Here is an 18,646-nt window from a genome sequence, read left to right on the forward strand (position 1 = left end):
TTTTCCACCATAGCTTACCTATTGGACTTCTGCGTTTGCCCTTGTGATAAAACACGTGAACTCACGAACACCAACTATCTTCCCTTGATCTAATTATAGGTAAGTGGGGAAAACCCTAATTTTAATAGGCTTGGAAAAAACAGATGTAATCAAACTATAAACAAAGATTAAATCAGGAACAATGAATCTGGTAAGGCTGCCAATGTTTGTTTAAATATTATCACAAATAAGTGTTTATCGAGTGTAAAAATAGCTCCGTCGTTGTTGCGGTACCTAAATATCTTCCACTGCGGTTATGACCATGACCATTTGCCTTGTTCCTGAAATTCGGAATATTCCGTAATTTTACGTCATCGGCGGAAATATCCGATCTCTGCAATCAGACTAACCTCATCCAATGATTCAACATGTAACATTAGCAGCTGTGTAATCTGTAAGCATATTTTTCATTGGCTGAAACCGACTGTGAAATGTCGTACATGACCAGTCGGATTAATCTTCTTACCCAGGAAGTACAAGGTGAGTATTTTAACAGACTCACATGTATGCGGACAGTGCTGTGTTGAGACTGACCAAGTGTCCAAAGTCAGTGCAGTTGAAGATGATCTAGAGCAGTGCGGGTATACCTGCTGAAACAATGAAGAGCGGTTGGGATACTTTCATCAGTCGTGCGGCGGTAACATCCCACCGCAAAGGGTTGTGTATCGCAAATCTGACTTTGACAGCTTGATGCAGGCCATATTGAAAACATGGTTGCTACTTCAAGGTATATAGAGCTAATACTGGGGGCGGTTATAAAATGTGGCTTGTTGAGAAAGATCTTAAATACAGCCAATCATCAAGATCTACTATTAGTCTTACCAAAGAGTTCCGGAGGACGTGAATCACGTGACATTTGGAGACATGTAATGAAAGAAGCAAAGGACGCGGGACTGTTGAGAGATATTCTTGAGGCGGCGCATCGTTGTGGACGATATGAAGAAGCAGTTGCAGGAGCCGTCGACGGTGGTGTACTGGATGTTCACGAAGAAGCTGAGAAGGTCGCACAAGAAGCAACAAATGATATGAGGTGTTTCATTTTTCGCATAGTCCATGTTTTGGGGAGTAGGCCTAGATCTATTTTCAAGGCACTCACATATCCTGAAATAGATATTGTGCAGCGGAAATTAGTTGAACAAGCTACAAAAGCTGGTGTAATGAGAAATGTACTTGAAGGTGCTATACAGAGTGGGAAAGGTCTGTTTTGTTTTGAGATCAAAAGCCAATGGAAGTTGTCAGCAATACTGACAGTAGCGAAGGAAGCTGGTGTTTTGGTGGATGTACTACAAGCAGCTGCAGGATGTGGCCGGCTTGGAATGACTCTGGCAGCAGCGAAGGAAGCTGGTGTTTTGGCTGATGTACTACAAGCAGCTGCAGGATGTGGCCGGCTTGGAATGACTCTGGCAGCAGCGAAGGAAGCTGGTGTTTTGGCGGATGTACTACAAGCAGCTGCAGGATGTGGCCTGCTAGAAATGACTGTGGCAGCAGCGAAGGAAGCTGCTGTTTTGATGCATGTACTACAAGCAGCTGCAGGATGTGGCCTGCTTGGAATGACTATGGCAAAAGCGAAGGAAGCTGGTGTTTTGATGGATGCACTACAAGCGGCTGCAAGATGTGACCAGCTAGGACACGTTGCTACAGAGGCATATGGTGATATTGTGTTGAGAGAAGCCCTGAGAGTTGCTGGAATTTGCAACTTTGTGACAAAGGTTGTGAAGGATAAAGTCTTAGAGGAACTATTTATACAAGTTGTACAGCATGGTCTATTGAAATACCTGGTTCAGGAAGCTGAGCAATCACGGATATTGAGAAGTATATTAATGCAGGCTTCAAAGAGTGGAATGATTAGGAGGTCATGGGAAGAAGCAAAGAGACGTGGTGTGAATAACGATGATATAGCAAAGTCTGTAAGACTCCTTCAGAACATCAAAGGGGCTAAAACAGCTGATATGAAGATAATGCTGCAAACATTCCTAAGCGGATCAACACTTGATGCATATAGTTTGATGAGTTCTTTTCCAGTAGATCTAATATGTGATGAAGAAGATGATTCTGCGCCTCCAATCCAAAAGGCACATTCCCTGCTGATCTTGGCCTGGCTTTTGCTGATCGTTCTGACACTTGTGAGAGGTCGTGGTTTAAGCCGTACACGGAATGCTGAACATCGCAAGAGTGTGATCAGCCAAGTGACTATTTGTAGTGGGGACATTGAGAGAAACCCCAGTCCCGATGTGATCTTGAATGACTGGCTGAAAGAGATGTATTCTGAGTTAGTCCGGAGGTTGAAAGGTTGGAAAAAGAAGAATATACCTTGGAAGCAGTTCCGATTGCCTGATCCACGAAATAGCGGACAAGACAGGGACACACTCCTCGCCTTGATTTCACGTCTTGGCCTGCTTACCCTCTGTGACAACCATGATACCTCTGACTTGTATGTGGATGAGTTTCTGCTCCTCAGAGACAATATAAATGACATAAAGAGGCTAAATTTAGATGTGCTGGACTGGGCTGTTAAAAAGAGGAAGATTCTGGTCAAAGCCAGGGAGTTGGATAATGAAATGAGTCTCCTGCCTGAAGATGAACGAAGAAAAGCCCAGAGAGCTGTCCATGGCCTCCAGCTGCAGCATGTTGCCTTCTACCGACAGGTAATTTTGAATTATTACATTCATAATTTGGAATACAACTAACCTGTATTATTTGTATAAACTAAAACACTGATGGTAAATTAATGATCTAATTTTAATGTGAATAATCAGATTTTATTGTTGGATATTTTGACACTTATCATGCTTATAACATGCAATCTTTGGTGTGAGAGTGACCAGTTTTCATTTATATGATCATGTGGCAATTCCAGAGTAGAATTATTTCCGAGTAATATATGCTTGTCGCAGAGTCGACTAAACTTGATCAGGTGGTCAGACTGACTGAATGAAAATATGAACAACATCCCACGACTTCGGGGCACGATGACCTGATCTAGTATTGATATGCTGTTAGGATATAGATGGAATGTCTCTGACCTTGGCATAAAACAACGGTCACCCTTTCATTGCAGGGAGCAGTAGAAGAGCAGGTTGAGGAAGAAGAGAGCGAAGGAGATGTAGATGAAGACTTTGATGAAGACGGAGGTCATGATGTAGAGATCAAGGAGGGGTCACCCCCGCTCCCTCAGCCAGACTGTCCACGTGGTGCAGCTGTTGCAGGCGATGAAGCCAACATGCTACTTTCATCCTCAATAGAAGATAGTAAAAGCAGTTCTGAAAATACCCTTGATGCCTTGGAAGAATTTCTAAACATACCAAACCTCCTCCAATTTAATGAAATTGAAAGTTTTCAATTTAACGAGGTAATATTGTATGTTAAAACATGACGAAATGTTTGTTTATCTTATCATATATAACAGTACTTCTGAATAACATACAAGCCAAATACACAAAAATAAAGCAGTAGTGCCAATACATTTTTTTATTTTTTCATTTCAGTCTCTGTTGTTATATGAATGTGACGAAAGTACACAAAACGTGCCTCAGAATGAAGCCAGGTCTCCCAAGGTAAGAAAACCCGTAAATTGGCCAAACTATAGGAAAATTATAACTTACATAAATTAGTTTTGCCCTGTTGTTATACCTCAGACGTTCAAGTTGTTATGTCTATCATCTGAATATTCATGGAAATTGGCAGCCTGGGGTATTACCTTTTGGGGTTTAACTTAATGGATTTTTGTTGTGAACTGCATCACAAATCGTTTTCTTCAGAGAGATGCTCCTTCTGACCATACACCAAATGATGTGATGTCATGGCAACGCTCTGAGACGATGAAGGACGGACATGAAGTGACAGACGATAAACACACTCTCCAACCACGTGGCCCAGTAGATATTCAGTCACAGTCTCAGAAGTCTCAGAGTGCCATAGAACCTGATCAAGCACCTGCCCCAGCACCTGCCCCCCGACCAGTTCTGCCAACCGATGCCAGCATTCACTCACGAATGGATACTCTTGTTCAGAACTTGGAGAATGTCCTTGACATTCGTGGTCTGGATTCACGCCGAGTAAATGGAAATGTGAGGACTACGTTTCCCTTAGCACGGAAGAGATCGCACAGTTTTGATTCTGGTTCTAACTGTTACTGCAGAAGAAACAAGATGATTCGATTCACCTGACTCTTGTAAGCATGCTGATATGGAATATGTACATGTACTATGGTGCTCTGTGTAGATTCGGATTTAAGTTGACGAATGAGAACATCTGAATTGTTTTTCGTATGGTATAGGGGAGGCAACTCTCCGCTTAACTTCTTTGAGAGGCATTTAGAAGTTGGAGTACTAAGTGGGGCGGTCAGGTAGGCTAGTGGTTAAAGCATTCGCTCGTCATGCCGAAGATCCGGGTTCGATTCCCGACATGGGTACAATGTGTGAAGCCCATTTCCGGTGTCCCCCGCCGTGATATTGCTGGAATATTACTAAAAGCGGAGTAAAACCATACTCAGTCGGTCAGTCAGTGGAGTACTAAGTAAGGATAGGATTTATGGATGAACAACTCCTTTACTATGATTATGAGCGAAATTTTGATGTAGGTTCTAACACCATTATCAAGTAAGTGTGTACAGAGTATGGTTGACAAGTATATATACAGGTAGGAGGCATTGTTGATACAGTAGAGTAGATGTCAGATGTAGTTACACTGGAGTGGAGAAGCCTGTTATGTACACAAAAAGGGTAGTAAACATAATGATCGGCGAAGTCAGTAAATCTTCATCCATAAATCTTATCCTTACTTAACTCTCCGCTTGTACTGTTTCACCACTGCTCTCGAATTCATTTGTCATGTGTGATGCTGTAATACGTTTGTTTATTATTCACTTATTGATGTTTTATTTCACTTTTCCTATAAAGCAGGTTTTGGCCTGAGTTAGTTGATATGACTTGGTGATCTCCCTACTTAAATGCTCAAATGGAGTGCTCCCTGGTCTAGTGGTAGACCTAGAGGTCCGGGGTTTGATCCCCGGCCGCGTCATACCAAAAGATGGTGTCTGACTGTACTCTTACTACAGGCATTAAGGGGCTAAAACAAGGACTGGTCGGCTCGGAGTCAGTATACTGTGTCTGAGTGGGCTATTCATGTTAAACTGCGGCATGGTATATCTCAGTGTGCTAGCACTATAAATCGGCATCAGTCCGGACTAGTACAAGCAGCCACACACAAACACATGTGAATGCACGTCGCTATATAATTGCAATATTCTTGGACGCGACGTTAAACCCAAGGGAAGTCTCAGAGGGAGAACCCTTCAACCTTCACTGCGTATGTCAGACAATTTTGTTTATGAATGTGAACTTACATATATATATCTATTGTTTTTTTCTATCTTTCCATTGTTGCCTTCAAAGACTTCAAGAAGTGTGCATTTTTCACTTCTTGTTGTTTGGAAAATATTTTTGTAATGCAGTTGACCAGAAACTGAATATTTTTATATGTAGATACATTGTTATGGTAAATAAACACTTCAATTTAAAGAAACTGAATAAGTTATTTATGACTAGTTCAAATTGTGGGTCCATAAACTCAACTGTTGATATACACCCATGACCTGCAATCTAGACCTGTATGCAACATACAGTAGTGTGTCAACAGTACCATTTTGTAAATTGCTGCAACACATTTTAACTCACTCACATCAAAAAAGGTATCTGGGGTATTTACAGGTTCTATAGGTGTCTTCCAGTATAACAGTTCTACAAGTATTAATGCATGAAGATCATAGAACCTGTGAAATCTGAACGTCATTGGAGTTGTCATTCCCGTGGTATAGGGGAGACAACTCTTCCCTAATACTGTTGTATATTGAGTAACGTATGTGACTACACTTACATGTTAAGAAACTGCATAAAATTATTTATGACAAGTTCATGTGACGCGTCCATTAACTAAGCTGCTATATATACATCTTATGAACTGCAGTCTAGTTCTGTGTAGAGGATGTCTACAGCACTAGGGAATGTACTAGGAGTGTACAGTCAGACACCTGTGGTGAGTGATGGGTCGGACAACTGTAGTGAGTGATGGGTCGGACACCTGTAGTGAGTGATGGGTCAGACACCTATAGTGAGTGATGGGTCGGACACCTGTAGTGAGTGATGGGTCGTACACCTATAGTGAGTGATGGGTCGGACACCTGTAGTGAGTGATGGGTCAGACACCTATAGTGAGTGATGGGTCAGACACCTATAGTGAGTGTACAGTCAGACACCTGTAGTAAGTGTATAGTGAGACACCTGTAGTAAGAGTACAGTCAGACACCTGTAGTGAGTGTATCGTCAGACACCTGTAGTAAGTGTATAGTCAGACACCTATAGTAAGTGTACAGTCAGACAACTGTAGTGAGTGTATAGTCAGACACCTGTAGTGAGTGTACAGTCAGACACCTGTAGTGAGTGATTGGTCAGACACCTGTAGTAAGTGTACAGTCAGACACCTGTAGTGAGTGAGGGGTCGGACAGCTGTAGTGAGTTTACAGTCAGACACCTGTAGTGAGTGATGGGTCAGACACCTGTAGTGAGTGAGGGGTCAGACACCTGTAGTGAGTGTATAGTCAGACAACTGTAGTAAGTGTACAGTCAGACACCTGTTGTGAGTGAGGGGTCAGACACTTGTAGTGAGATTACAGTCAGACACCTGTAGTGAGTGTACAGTCAGTCACCTGTTGTAAGTGATGGGTCAGATATTTGTAGTAAGTGAATAGTCACACACCTGTAGTAAGTGTATAGTCAGACATATGTAGTGAGTGTACAGTCAGACACCTGTAGTGAGTGTTCAGTCAGACACCTGTAGTGAGTGTATAGTGAGACACCTGTAGTGAGTGTATCGTCAGACACCTGTAGTAAGTGTATAGTCAGACACCTACAGTACGTGTACAGTCAGACAACTGTAGTGAGTGTATAGTCAGACACCTGTAGTGAGTGTACAGTCAGACACCTGTAGTGAGTGATTGGTCAGACACCTGTAGTAAGTGTACAGTCAGACACATGTAGTGAGTGACGGGTCAGACACGTGTAGTGAGTGTACAGTCAGACACCTGTAGTAAGTGTATAGTCAGACATCTGTATTGAATGTATAGTCAGACACCTGTAGCGAGTGATGGGCCGGACTCCTGTAGTGAGAGTACAGTCAGACACCTGTAGTGAGAGTACAGACAGACACCTGTAGTAAGTGTACAGTCAGACACCTGTAGTGAGTGATCGGTCAGACACCTGTAGTGAGTGATGAGCCGGACACTTGTAGTGAGAGTACAGTCAGACACCTGTAGTGAGTGATCGGTCAGACACCTGTAGTGAGTGATGTGTCGGACACCTTGAGTGAGAGTACAGTCAGATACCTGTAGTGAGTGATAAGTCAGACACCTGTAGTGACTGGTTGGCCGGACTCCTGTAGTAAGAGTACAGACAGACACCTGTAGTGACTGATTGGCCGGACTCCTGTAGTGAGAGTACAGACAGACACCTGTAGTGAGTGTATAGTCGGACACCTGTAGTGAGTGATCGGTCAGACACCTGTAGTGAGTGATTGGCCGAATACCTGTAGTGAGTGATGGGTTGGACACCTGTAGTGAGAGTACAGTCAGACACATGTAGTGAGTGATCGGTCAGACACCTGTAGTGAGTGATTTGCCGGACACCTGTAGTGAGAGTACAGTCAGACACCTGTAGTGAGTGATAGCACCATACCAAAGCGGTAAACGTCTGAGACCTGCATCACTTCGGCCTTTCCTCCCACATTAAGCTGACACGCCGCGATATTTCTGCATAGTATAGCTCACCGACTCCTGTAACAAAACACCTGTTTTATACATGTATATATCAGGAAAGATGATTTTCTGTGAGTATTTCAAATGAACAACATTTCATCATTTAGCAGCACCCCTACCAGACAGCATCTTGAACTATCGAATATAAACAAATTACAACCTGCAGTTACATTGCAAGACAATCTCAACGTGTTAATGTCGAGTCTCCGGATAAAGTCAGTCGTCATGAAGTCTTTCTGCCTGGGGGGTGGTCGGGTAGCCTAGTGGTTTAAGCGTTCGCTCGTCACGCCTAAGGCCCGGGTTTCGATTCCCGACATGGGTGCAATGTGTGAAGCCCATTTCTGGTGTTCCCCGCCGTGATATTGCTGGAATTGCTAAAAGCGGCGTAAAACCATACTTACTCACTCACTCACTTTCTGCCTGGCTTCACGGGGATATTTATGCAGACGCATCAGATATACAATGAACCCCCATTTATCCGAACCCCGTTAATTCGGAAACCTCACTCTAGGTACCTCTACAACGTCAAACAACGAATTCATATCCGTTAATTCGGACATTTGTTAATCAACTATTTAACTTGGAACTGTTCGGATTAACGGGTTTCATGGAACCCTAAATCCACAGATAGCTCACTTTATGAAACGATTGTGAAAAAAAGGTGCACCAAAAAGCGCCAGATTAACCTAAGCCGATCAGATTCAGTGTTATATATTGCCATAGATTGTCAACCTGAAGCTAAATATAGGCACACGTGTACATGCACATCTCTATTAGTTTAACCTGAGCAACATTCGTGACCAACTCGTGTTATTCCGGGACAAGCCTCTTCTTGCAGGTTACGGAAAGGGGCGAGTGGTGACGGATGGTCTGATCATGTGTTTGTTGTCTAACGCCGCACTCAGCTATATTCCAGTTATATGTAAATAATCCAGTCTAGACCAGACAATCCATGAACATCGATCTACGCAAATGGGATACGATGACCAGCCTCAACCAAGTCAGCGAGCCTGACCACCCAGTGCCGTTAGTCGCCTATTTCGACAAGCATATAGTCTATAGTCAACCTTTTACGGCAAGCATGGGTTGCTGAAAACCTATTCTACCCAGGTCCTATCACCTGATTGACTCACGAAAACCAACTTTCTCACTTGACAACATCGATCTTTTACTAGCATTACCTGGATCTATTTATAGCAATATGGAAAAACCTAATTTCAAAAGGCTTGAAAAACCATATATAATCAAACTGTAAATATAAGATTAAAATAGGAACAGTGAGTCTGGTATCGCTGCCAGTTGTTATTTAAATATTATCACCAATAAGTGTTTGTCGAGTCTGAAGATACTTCCGTCTTTATTGGTGTACCTAAATATCTTCCACTGCGGTTATGCTAACTTAGAAAGGCATCGTTTTTTTTTTTATCAAACTGGTTGGCATGGCCATTTAATGACAAATGGGTTTACCTTGTTTCACAATAAGACATTTTAATTGAACATATATGTTTTTTGTCAAGGTTAACTCACTTTATTAACACACCCAAAGGAGTTTCATATTTTGACCCTACACATAAGAACACAGAATACGTGAACTTATATACAATAATAAGGCTTGTCGGCTTAACATTTCTCTCGCCAGTCGCCAAGTCAACACATTATCGGGCACATGATGCCAAAAGTGTGAAAGCCAGTGCTGTACAGCGCTGTATTCATTTTATAGAAAACATTTTTCCTTGTGAAAGTTAACTTGAATATTCTTATTTGCGTCTCTCCGCCCCGTACATAACCAGTCAGATTAATCTATGTACCCAGGTAATAGAAGTTGGGTATATAAAGAACATTCTTGATCATCTTTATCATAACAAAGAACTGTCTTCAGTATGGGATATTAGTATGTCAAATTTAAGGTTGAGTAAGATTGCATACTTACCCTACATTAAAGGGCTGTCTCAAATATTTAGAAAAGAATGTTCAGGCATGTTATTATCAAAATTTGGCCTGTTGATCCAAAATCTCTGAATTTGTGTGGATTTCAAAACTCAAAAATGTTTTTTTCACACACTATACGTATTCACGGGTTACTTTATAGTGTGTTTCCTGGGTTTAAGCGGAACAATAGACTTATATTAAATGTACGATGACACGTTAAGTATTTATTTCAGTTTAGTTAGCTTGAATCAATATATACTCTGTTTACATTATGATGCAACTCGGTACCACATAATACGTACTTGTCGACTTTCTCCATCTTGATCCACCCTATAACAATAATGATCTACTTCATTGTGAACAGTATATACCATTGAGCAAGTTATGCGTAATATACTCGCAGTGACATTATACGTGAGCAAAATATCTAGTAGCGCACATGCTTAGAAACGTGCACGCTATTTTCAACAAATCATACCTTGTCAAGATTAGCAAAATGTGATCTAAGGGATTTTGGACGTTTGGGTCAACGCAAAAAAAAGTTTTATGCAACAGAAGTGCGGTCATCTTCAGCACCTTTCGATCGTTAACATATGAAACAAAGATCACATCATTGCGTAACAAACAAACTGAATATGCGTTCAACTATCAAATTTAGAACGGAAATTTCTGCAAATTATGAAACGAACTCTAACATTGAAACTTTTATCTTCCAAATTAAGTAATGCTTGTGCGACATTTTTAATATATATGAAAACAATTAATTAAAAAAACATAAAGAATACTTATGCCATGTAATACTACGACGATACGTTCATTATTTATCAATACATTGTAAGTTACGAACACAGCAGAAGCATATATACATATCTTATCGCTTGCAGGAATTTCATTATATCCTCTATACGCGTTTGAACTTTGTGCCTGGGTTTGGAAAATTACTAATTTTTAAAAATGGATTCCAATTGTTGAATGGATTGGCAAGTCATGCAGCAAATTGACATGATACTTTCAGACAGACAGTATGCAATATAAAATGTTTCAGCTTGCTTTGACAACCGATTGCATCAGTCAGGTACACGACTGAAGCGCACATAAACACTTTCCAAGGGAGTTAACTCCCTGATCTTTTCAGTATAAATAGCCACAGCCTTTAAAAGGCCGGGATCCAAACATGAAAAACCCAATGGGTTTCCAATTAGCAGCTGATTGGCTACTTCTCTGCTGGGAAGATCTTATCTGCCTGTGACAGACAGGACTGTAACGGCTATTGGAGCCAGGCAGGGTCAAAGGTGAAGCATGGAATTTACTACAAAAGTAAACACAAGTGGTTCATAGTAAATTTTGAAATGTGAACTTGAGACTAAAATCCCATTTAAAGCATACAGCATTAATGTTTTCAGTAAAAATGATAAGGCTAACACAAATCTCTGCAACATATAATCTTTTATATATTTAATACAACACATTAGAGACTATATACACTTATTACATGAAATACCACATGTGAAATACCTCAGACCATATAATACATAAAACACTAACAAATGGATGTGTGGATATAGTATATGACCATACAAAGAAACATTTAAATATTTCATATTTATTAATTTAACTGTTGAAAAGGTCAGTTAATTTCATGTACATGTACTCAATATCTAACGTCAATATACAAAATATCTCTTCTTTCATATACACTATACATACATTTCCTCTGTTCTGTTATCAAAAGAAATGTGATAAATTTAAATATCTTGACTTTTCATGTAATGTGGATTAACAAAATAATTCCTCACATCATTTAATCATTAAGCTTGTATTCCATATCAGAAAATAAATGCACATTAAACATAAATATTCAAATGTCTGTCTGAAACTTTCTGGGAAACACGCTGTGCGTTAAGATATCATTCCCACAAATGTCCCATATATGGTTGATCATGTTGGTTAGGTAACCAAGTGCGAACTAACGTTATTACACAATGTGGCATCAAATCACGCTTGTGTCTGGTTCCACTCCATACATACTGTTGGCGGTTAGCTTGCCTCTCCAATGCCAGTCTTTTTCTCTCCAGGTAACGGGCATCCTTGCATCAACACACCTCTATGCATTAAACATTGCCCAAAATCGTCTATAATGCCCCTTCCTTAGAAATGAGTTTTGGACATGTACCGCCATTGTGCCATCCTCCCACAACATTTGCTTGTTCAATGGGTTGGTTATGCAAGGTTTACATAAACAATGTGGACACTCTTCCTCTTCCGCTCTGTGCTGCACAATGAATTCTTGCTCATCATCTGGTGTTGTTGATATATCAGTAGCTGATGGTACAGCCACTACACTGGGCACCTCTATGATATCCCAGTCATGGTGGTGAGACAGATGGTAAATAGTCTCTCTCTGTAAAGGGGTTACCATCAATGTCTGGGACTGGTGTTCCGATGCTTCTCCCATCGTCAATAGTTGTAGAACTATGAATGCATTTTAAAACAATTCTCCACAGAGTACAACTGACAATAAATTACAAAAGACAGCTGCCATAAGGATGGCAATAATTAAAAGTCCGACAATTAGAACAAATTTCCCACATAACGGCTCCAAATATTTCCTCGGTAGTGATAGGTAACAGATTTATAATTCTTCTTCTGCCTGGTTCGAGATCTTGGTGCCCCAGAGTTACTGGCATGCCATTGTGAGGTAAAGTCCCGGTGAACATTCTCATTCCAATGACACACGGCTAACTGAGAACGCATATTATAGATAGTGTCAGAAAATGATAATCTTTTGTCTTGGATGACATTCATCACATTATTAAAACTTTCAACATAAAAGGTATCTTTTGCCAAATTGAAATCATCCGGATATTTGTAGACAACCGAATTTTCAATAACTCTCGTCAATAAAGCCATAGCTTTTTCACTGGTCAAGACAATCCGTGATGGTTCATAATTTTGATCCAATTTACATCTGGAAGATGCATCACAATCGGAATGATTGTTCTTGTAATGTTCCACAATATTTGATAGTGAAGACCTCAGTTTGGCACTGTCACCATTACAATTCCGAATTGCAAAATGAAAATGAGTGGTAATTGGTTTGACTTTGTCTGACAGCTGCTCATGCCATGTGCTCCCATGTTTGTAGCGAGGCCCAGTGGATACAGCAGTCAACAATTTGGTAACTGATTTCACACCATGCCATAAGTCATTCTGGTTTGTCGTTGATCCAGTGTCTCGAACAAATTTATTAATTGACAAGTTCCGGTCATGGGTGTGCACATTTATTGGGACATCCTTTTCTTTCAAAAAGTTGTAAATTCTTTCAGTCCCAATGCGTTCATGTCTTTGAGATACTGGATCATGTTGTTTGGTGACATGCTCACACACTTATACTTTGTGACTAGCATCTCCAATAGCAACAACGCTGCTGTCCTTGGCATTCTTCCGCCAACCATGTCGGGCATCGGACATAATGTTAATACCATCTAAATGTTCATATCCAGCTACTTCTTCCAATAAGGCTGTATCACAGGAATCTTCAAACTCAGATTGAACAATGTTCTTGAAAGAATTCAGTTGATCCTTCCTATATCTTTGTGAGAGACTTCCAATACCGGCAGCTGAACAAAATCTTTTATACTGGACAGGTATGAGACCACTGCTGTAAAATGCATGTCCAAGCTTCTCATTAACCAGGAATTTGTTGTTGGGAAGATAAGGTGACGATGCTAACGGTACTGGTGTGACCTAGAACACCGCACTTTCATCGTTACAGCATGTCCTTTGTAGTTGGTCTGCTTCAGAGACAGTTTACTTGAACATTTACGCCCATGCTGCTCTGCTACATCTAGGCACATTTTCATGGATGACTCGGATATGATGAAAAACCTGTTATCAGTGTCCCCAGCTCCTGCTCTGAGGTGTGTCACGGGTGGATCTTCTGGAACAGTCAGGCAATGGTTTTGGAGGTAGTACGTCAAGACACGTTCGAGGACGGCAGCATTATTGGCAGGCATGTTAGTTTCTGCCCGCAAATGTATCTTCACCTGTTTAATCTTTTGAAGAATGCCTCTCTTCACATCATCATTACCAGGTACTTCAATAGTAAAGCGCGCTGATCGCCCATTTGGATCCGCCATTGTAGAAGATCACTTTTATCAGTTAGATAATTCAGAAACAAGAGATTTGTTGTCGAAGGTCAGTAGTCAATTGAAAACAAAATGATAATGAAGTCAGTGACTAAGACAAGGGCTGGCCAGAGTCTACTTTTTAGAGGTAGGGGAGGAGATACATGGCAAAACAACCATGGTACAGAAAATGGTAATTAGAGTGTGTCTAGAATCGTCAGTGGTTGATCGTGGGGGTTAAAGGAAATATTTACATTAAATTTACTGAAAGATGACCCAATACCAATAACAAATATATCTTGCACAACTGTCTCCACCCCCACTGATATAGAATGAAGGGTCCCCCAAAGTGTGCCATGCTATCATCACAGAGCGGGAGGTCAGTGCATGGGGGGTCAATTTCACTCCCAGCTGATGGGAGAATGTAATGTGAAACCATGAATGAGATTCTCCCTTCCATCCAGACAAGTTGCTATGGATACTCACCGCCCTCTGGCTGTCTGACTGACGAGAGGGAAATTCAAATTTGAATCACAAAGTTTATATTTCTTTTCTAAATGCAGACTTATTTGACTATCCTGTACCAATGTTTTTCACAGTATGTATTCCTATCACCCTTGTGCATGGTCCTAACAATTACCATCTTGAAATATTAGATAGTATTCGAAATATTTCATAAAATGTATTTGAATGTTGCTCTGCTCTTAGCATTAAGACAGTTGGTGCCATACTGGGAGGACACACCCCCTGCCTCTTTTATACCCGGCCTTTAACAATATAAACGCGGAAAATACATGCTTGCTTCAGATTGCTTGCTCTTTTACAGAAAGTTCGTAAATTTTGTTTTACCAGAAGGTTCGTAGTATTTTAAGAGGGGAAATTATGTTTTGATTTTTATTGGTTCAACAAAACTAAACTATAAATATTCTGGTTCGTAAAACTAGTATCTCATTAGGTAAAGTATGTTTACTCAAAATATTTATGATCTCTATGTTCGATTCACAACATGTCTGTACGACTGCAAAACATTTAACTAACTGTGATACCTGTTTTATCTACCTTAGCAAAGCTTTATATCTTCAGAGATGTTTAGAGAAGAAATTACAATTTCATCAACAAGTAAAGAATTTTTATTATCTTTGATATATCTTTTTAGAAACGATACCCGCACTGTGGTGTAGAGTTAAAATTTTGGGGAGTAATGTACAATGTAGCGTAGCGCAACTGAGACCGGGGACCAGGTTTGTGTGTAGGAAATTAATAGACCAATCAGCGTTCGCGTCTCACGGCGGAGAGTTTTCCAGTTTGGGATCTTAGTATGTCAAATTTAAAGGGGCACTGATCTAACGAATTTCCCCGGGACTGGTTGTTGCCTTTGTTATTGTTTTTTCCCAGTGAGTACCCGGATGTATAGCAGAAATCTAGACTAGTTCGCGACCTCTGCTGCGCCATTCGTAAGCGCATTAGTCACTTTTATGGGTAGTAATAAGGGCGTATGGTCACATTGATCAACAAAATGAAATACAGTTTTCGAGATAATAAGGAAATGTAGGTATCTTTGTGGGTAGCATCGGTAATGGTGACGAAGTTTTGATAAGTCACTTGCTTGGTAATTTTGCGATTATCGTTTGCACTATTTTGACTTGCAACACAAAGTAAATATTTCACCTGAGCATTGCTTTTTTTATAGTGTGTATATTTTTTTTACTGTCAAATGTGTAACAAATTTATTAAACGTCTAAATATTCAGTTTTTTTACAAAGTGACTGAAAAAACATTTCCATCTGTATTATTATGATAACGAATTCCAAACATTTTGATGTGTAATGTCATCACCAAGAGACTGAAAATGTTACGTTGAAAAGTACATTTCTATGTTGTTTGGCTTCTAATCCTACATAATAATCTGTTGTGATGTTTGTAGGCCCGTTTGATCGTCTTAATCAACCTGGGCAGATTTTTTAGTCAAAATGACTGAAATATTTACACATTTTATAAATTGCCTGAGAGAATCACATTTTACAAATTGACGGTAATATATACACGCTTACATAGGAAAAGACCTGTGAAAACAACATCTATCGCGCATTGAAGAATGTCCCAACCAAGACGTAGAAAAGAAAGAACGAATCCGTTCAAATGAAGGAAAACAAAATGCAAATTTCATAATTACAACCTACCAAATTTATGTGTATAAATTTTAGGTAGCTTCCTTGTTCGAGGAATGTATCCGTGAATACCCACACAAAGCAACAATATCCCACTTGTCTGTAGCTGTACAAAGAAACTTATTCGATGTCACGTGTCTCAGTAACAATCAAAAATGATATTTTAAAAGATATATATCGTTTCGGGATTATATAACCCGTGTTCGTTTCTCAACTGATCACATGGATTGTTTCAGGTGTTTTACATAGGTGTCAAGTCTCAATGGACGGCTGAGAAAGCGCACGTGACAACTAACGTCCACGGTTCCTAAAAAATCCATTGAGTGATAGATAACAATGATCAATCAATCAACGTATTATCAGTTAACCCTTTGAACAAAGTATGTTGTTTTTACATCGGCACTTCACGCCATGATATGAGTGTATTCCCTTTGTTTTAGTAAACCTAGACATGTAAACACTCACTCTTGACATATCCACTGTGCAAGACAACAGTTATTAATCAATCAACGTATTTCCTGTTAATCCTTTGATGACTAGGAACGATCTGTTGATTTTCAAAAAAAAGTAAATCAACTGATCATTCATCTCTTGCTGGGCTGCCACGTGCATATTACATAACACACATTTCAACTCACTTCAAACCTGGATTTAGATTGAATAATTACCCCAGACACAATAAATGCCAAATGGGAACTTTTGTCAGGTAATCTAAGTGGCGCTACCACTAATTGTACCTGTAATAAATTCATTAACTGAGCACCAAGTGAATGACGACAAATACACAAGTGTAGGGGTTATACGAGAAAACGTGGATGACAACAAGGGAGTAGTAATCGTATTATCGATGCAAGCCGAAATCCGAAATTGCTTTCCTTGCATGGATACTTTTTTTAGTATTAAACTATAACCATCTGGGGTATTTGCAAATGACGACATCCGATGAGCTCCGCTGTTCTTTTTATCTGTTTGTTTAGGCTGAAGAAATTAATTCACATGCGTCCTTTGTCGAAAACTTTATAGATCACAGTTAACCAATCAGTGTTTATGCAAAAATGCGTAAAACAAATATTGCCTCCAGCCTCCAAGTTTATTTAGCTGTCCTTGCAGACGGTAGCCCAGTCTCTGGTCACGCTCAGTTGCGTTGCGTATCATCCGGGTACTCACGGGGGAAAAAACAATAACAAAGGCAACAACCAGTCCGGGGAATTGCGTTAGATCAGTGCCCCTTTAAGGTTGAGTAAGACTGCACACTTACCCTACATCTAAGGGCTGTCTCAAATATTTAGAAAAGAATGTTCAGGCATCTTATTGAGCTAAGAAATTGAACTCTTAAATTGAAATCAAAATGACAGTGCGAATTATTTTTAATGGTATTATACTTTGTAATTTGTACATGTGTGAATATAGTAAATATTGAATAATATGCAATTGTAAGAAAACTTGCATAAATATGTCCATATGATATTAATAATAAATCTGTACAATCCATCTCAGTTGTCTTTCGTCGGTATTTAGGTCAAGATCTGTATAGCATAATGTTCAAATGACTTTGTAAGATCACCTCTGTTGGTGTAGATAGTTTTAGAGACAGAATTATTTCCATGTGTATTCACACGACTTTTGTGTCATGGGTTGTTTAGAGAAGAAATTACAATTTTATCAACAAGTAAAGAATTTTATTTTTGATATATCTTTTTAGAAACGATACCCGCACTGTGGTGTAGAGTTAACATTTTGGGGAGTAACATACAATGTAGCGTAGCGCAACTGAGACCTGGAACCAGGTTTGTTGTGTAGGAAATTAATAGACCAATCAGCGTTCGCGTCTCACGGCGGAGATGGGAGTTTTGCAGGCGTGTATATTGCACGGCATTGGTCCACTATTTGCACGATATCGTGTATATAGATGGTCCGGTATAACCTAAACAGGTCGAGTCAGTATACGTCCCTTTCCCAGACCAGGCCACAGCGCTACTGTTGTGAAAACGATATCTCGGTTTCACAAACCTTGTTTTCTACTCACGTACAAGGGCTGTCAGTTCGTCAAGTCAGTATATAATTCAATACTGCATTGAGCTGGGTACTCGACCTGGTTTACTTACAACGATGGCTGACAACACACTGAATCTCGGGGTCTCCCGTGGTCAGCCACGGGACGACCAACTCGAACCTTTCCGAAGACCTCCGGAAACCTACGATCACTACATCCCTCCCCGTTTACTAAGCCCCCCCCTAACCATGAAGGGGCTTCCTCACACCTTAAACATATCCCGACTAGTTTCAGCCTGGGCTGCCAGCATCTCTGATAGTCTCCTCCCAAGCCTCTGCCATGTTTTTCTGATGGTCCAACAGGCTCTCCATAACTTCCCACCCCCTTGGATGTGTCTGGGTCTGTGCCATTCCCCCTCGGGCCTGGTCCTCTCCACCCTCCTGCATCCAGTCATATGGATTTGTCTCCGGGTGTTGCACATGCTGATCCTCCATCCTCTCGGTATGGTTCCTTCGCCTGTTGCCATGGTCGGGGTTTATGGCAAAGTCTAACTGGCTCACTACCTCGTCACTGTCATCAAATC

The 18,646-nt window shown here is 40.4% G+C and overlaps 1 protein-coding gene across 2 annotated transcripts in view; it reads left to right on the forward strand.

The window, feature by feature from the left end:
- Window positions 1-465: 465 nt before the first annotated feature.
- LOC124113134 overlaps window positions 466-18,646 on the forward strand; it is a 28,311-nt gene continuing 10,130 nt past the window's right edge. Inside the window, exons 1-4 of one of the 2 annotated variants that reach the window (XM_046473374.2) lie at window positions 468-2,684; window positions 3,098-3,388; window positions 3,525-3,593; window positions 3,798-5,556. In XM_046473374.2, coding sequence (XP_046329330.2) covers window positions 750-2,684; window positions 3,098-3,388; window positions 3,525-3,593; window positions 3,798-4,205 — 2,703 coding nt within the window. In that variant the 5' untranslated portion in view covers window positions 468-749 and the 3' untranslated portion in view covers window positions 4,206-5,556. Of the gene's footprint in view, window positions 2,685-3,097; window positions 3,389-3,524; window positions 3,594-3,797; window positions 5,557-18,646 lie in introns of those variants that run through there. The other variant, XM_048397804.1, reaches the window with a different exon arrangement.

Source organism: Haliotis rufescens, unplaced genomic scaffold, assembly GCF_023055435.1.
Source record: "Haliotis rufescens isolate VD_foot unplaced genomic scaffold, xgHalRufe1.0.p SCAF_17, whole genome shotgun sequence".
NCBI lineage: Eukaryota > Metazoa > Mollusca > Gastropoda > Lepetellida > Haliotidae > Haliotis > Haliotis rufescens.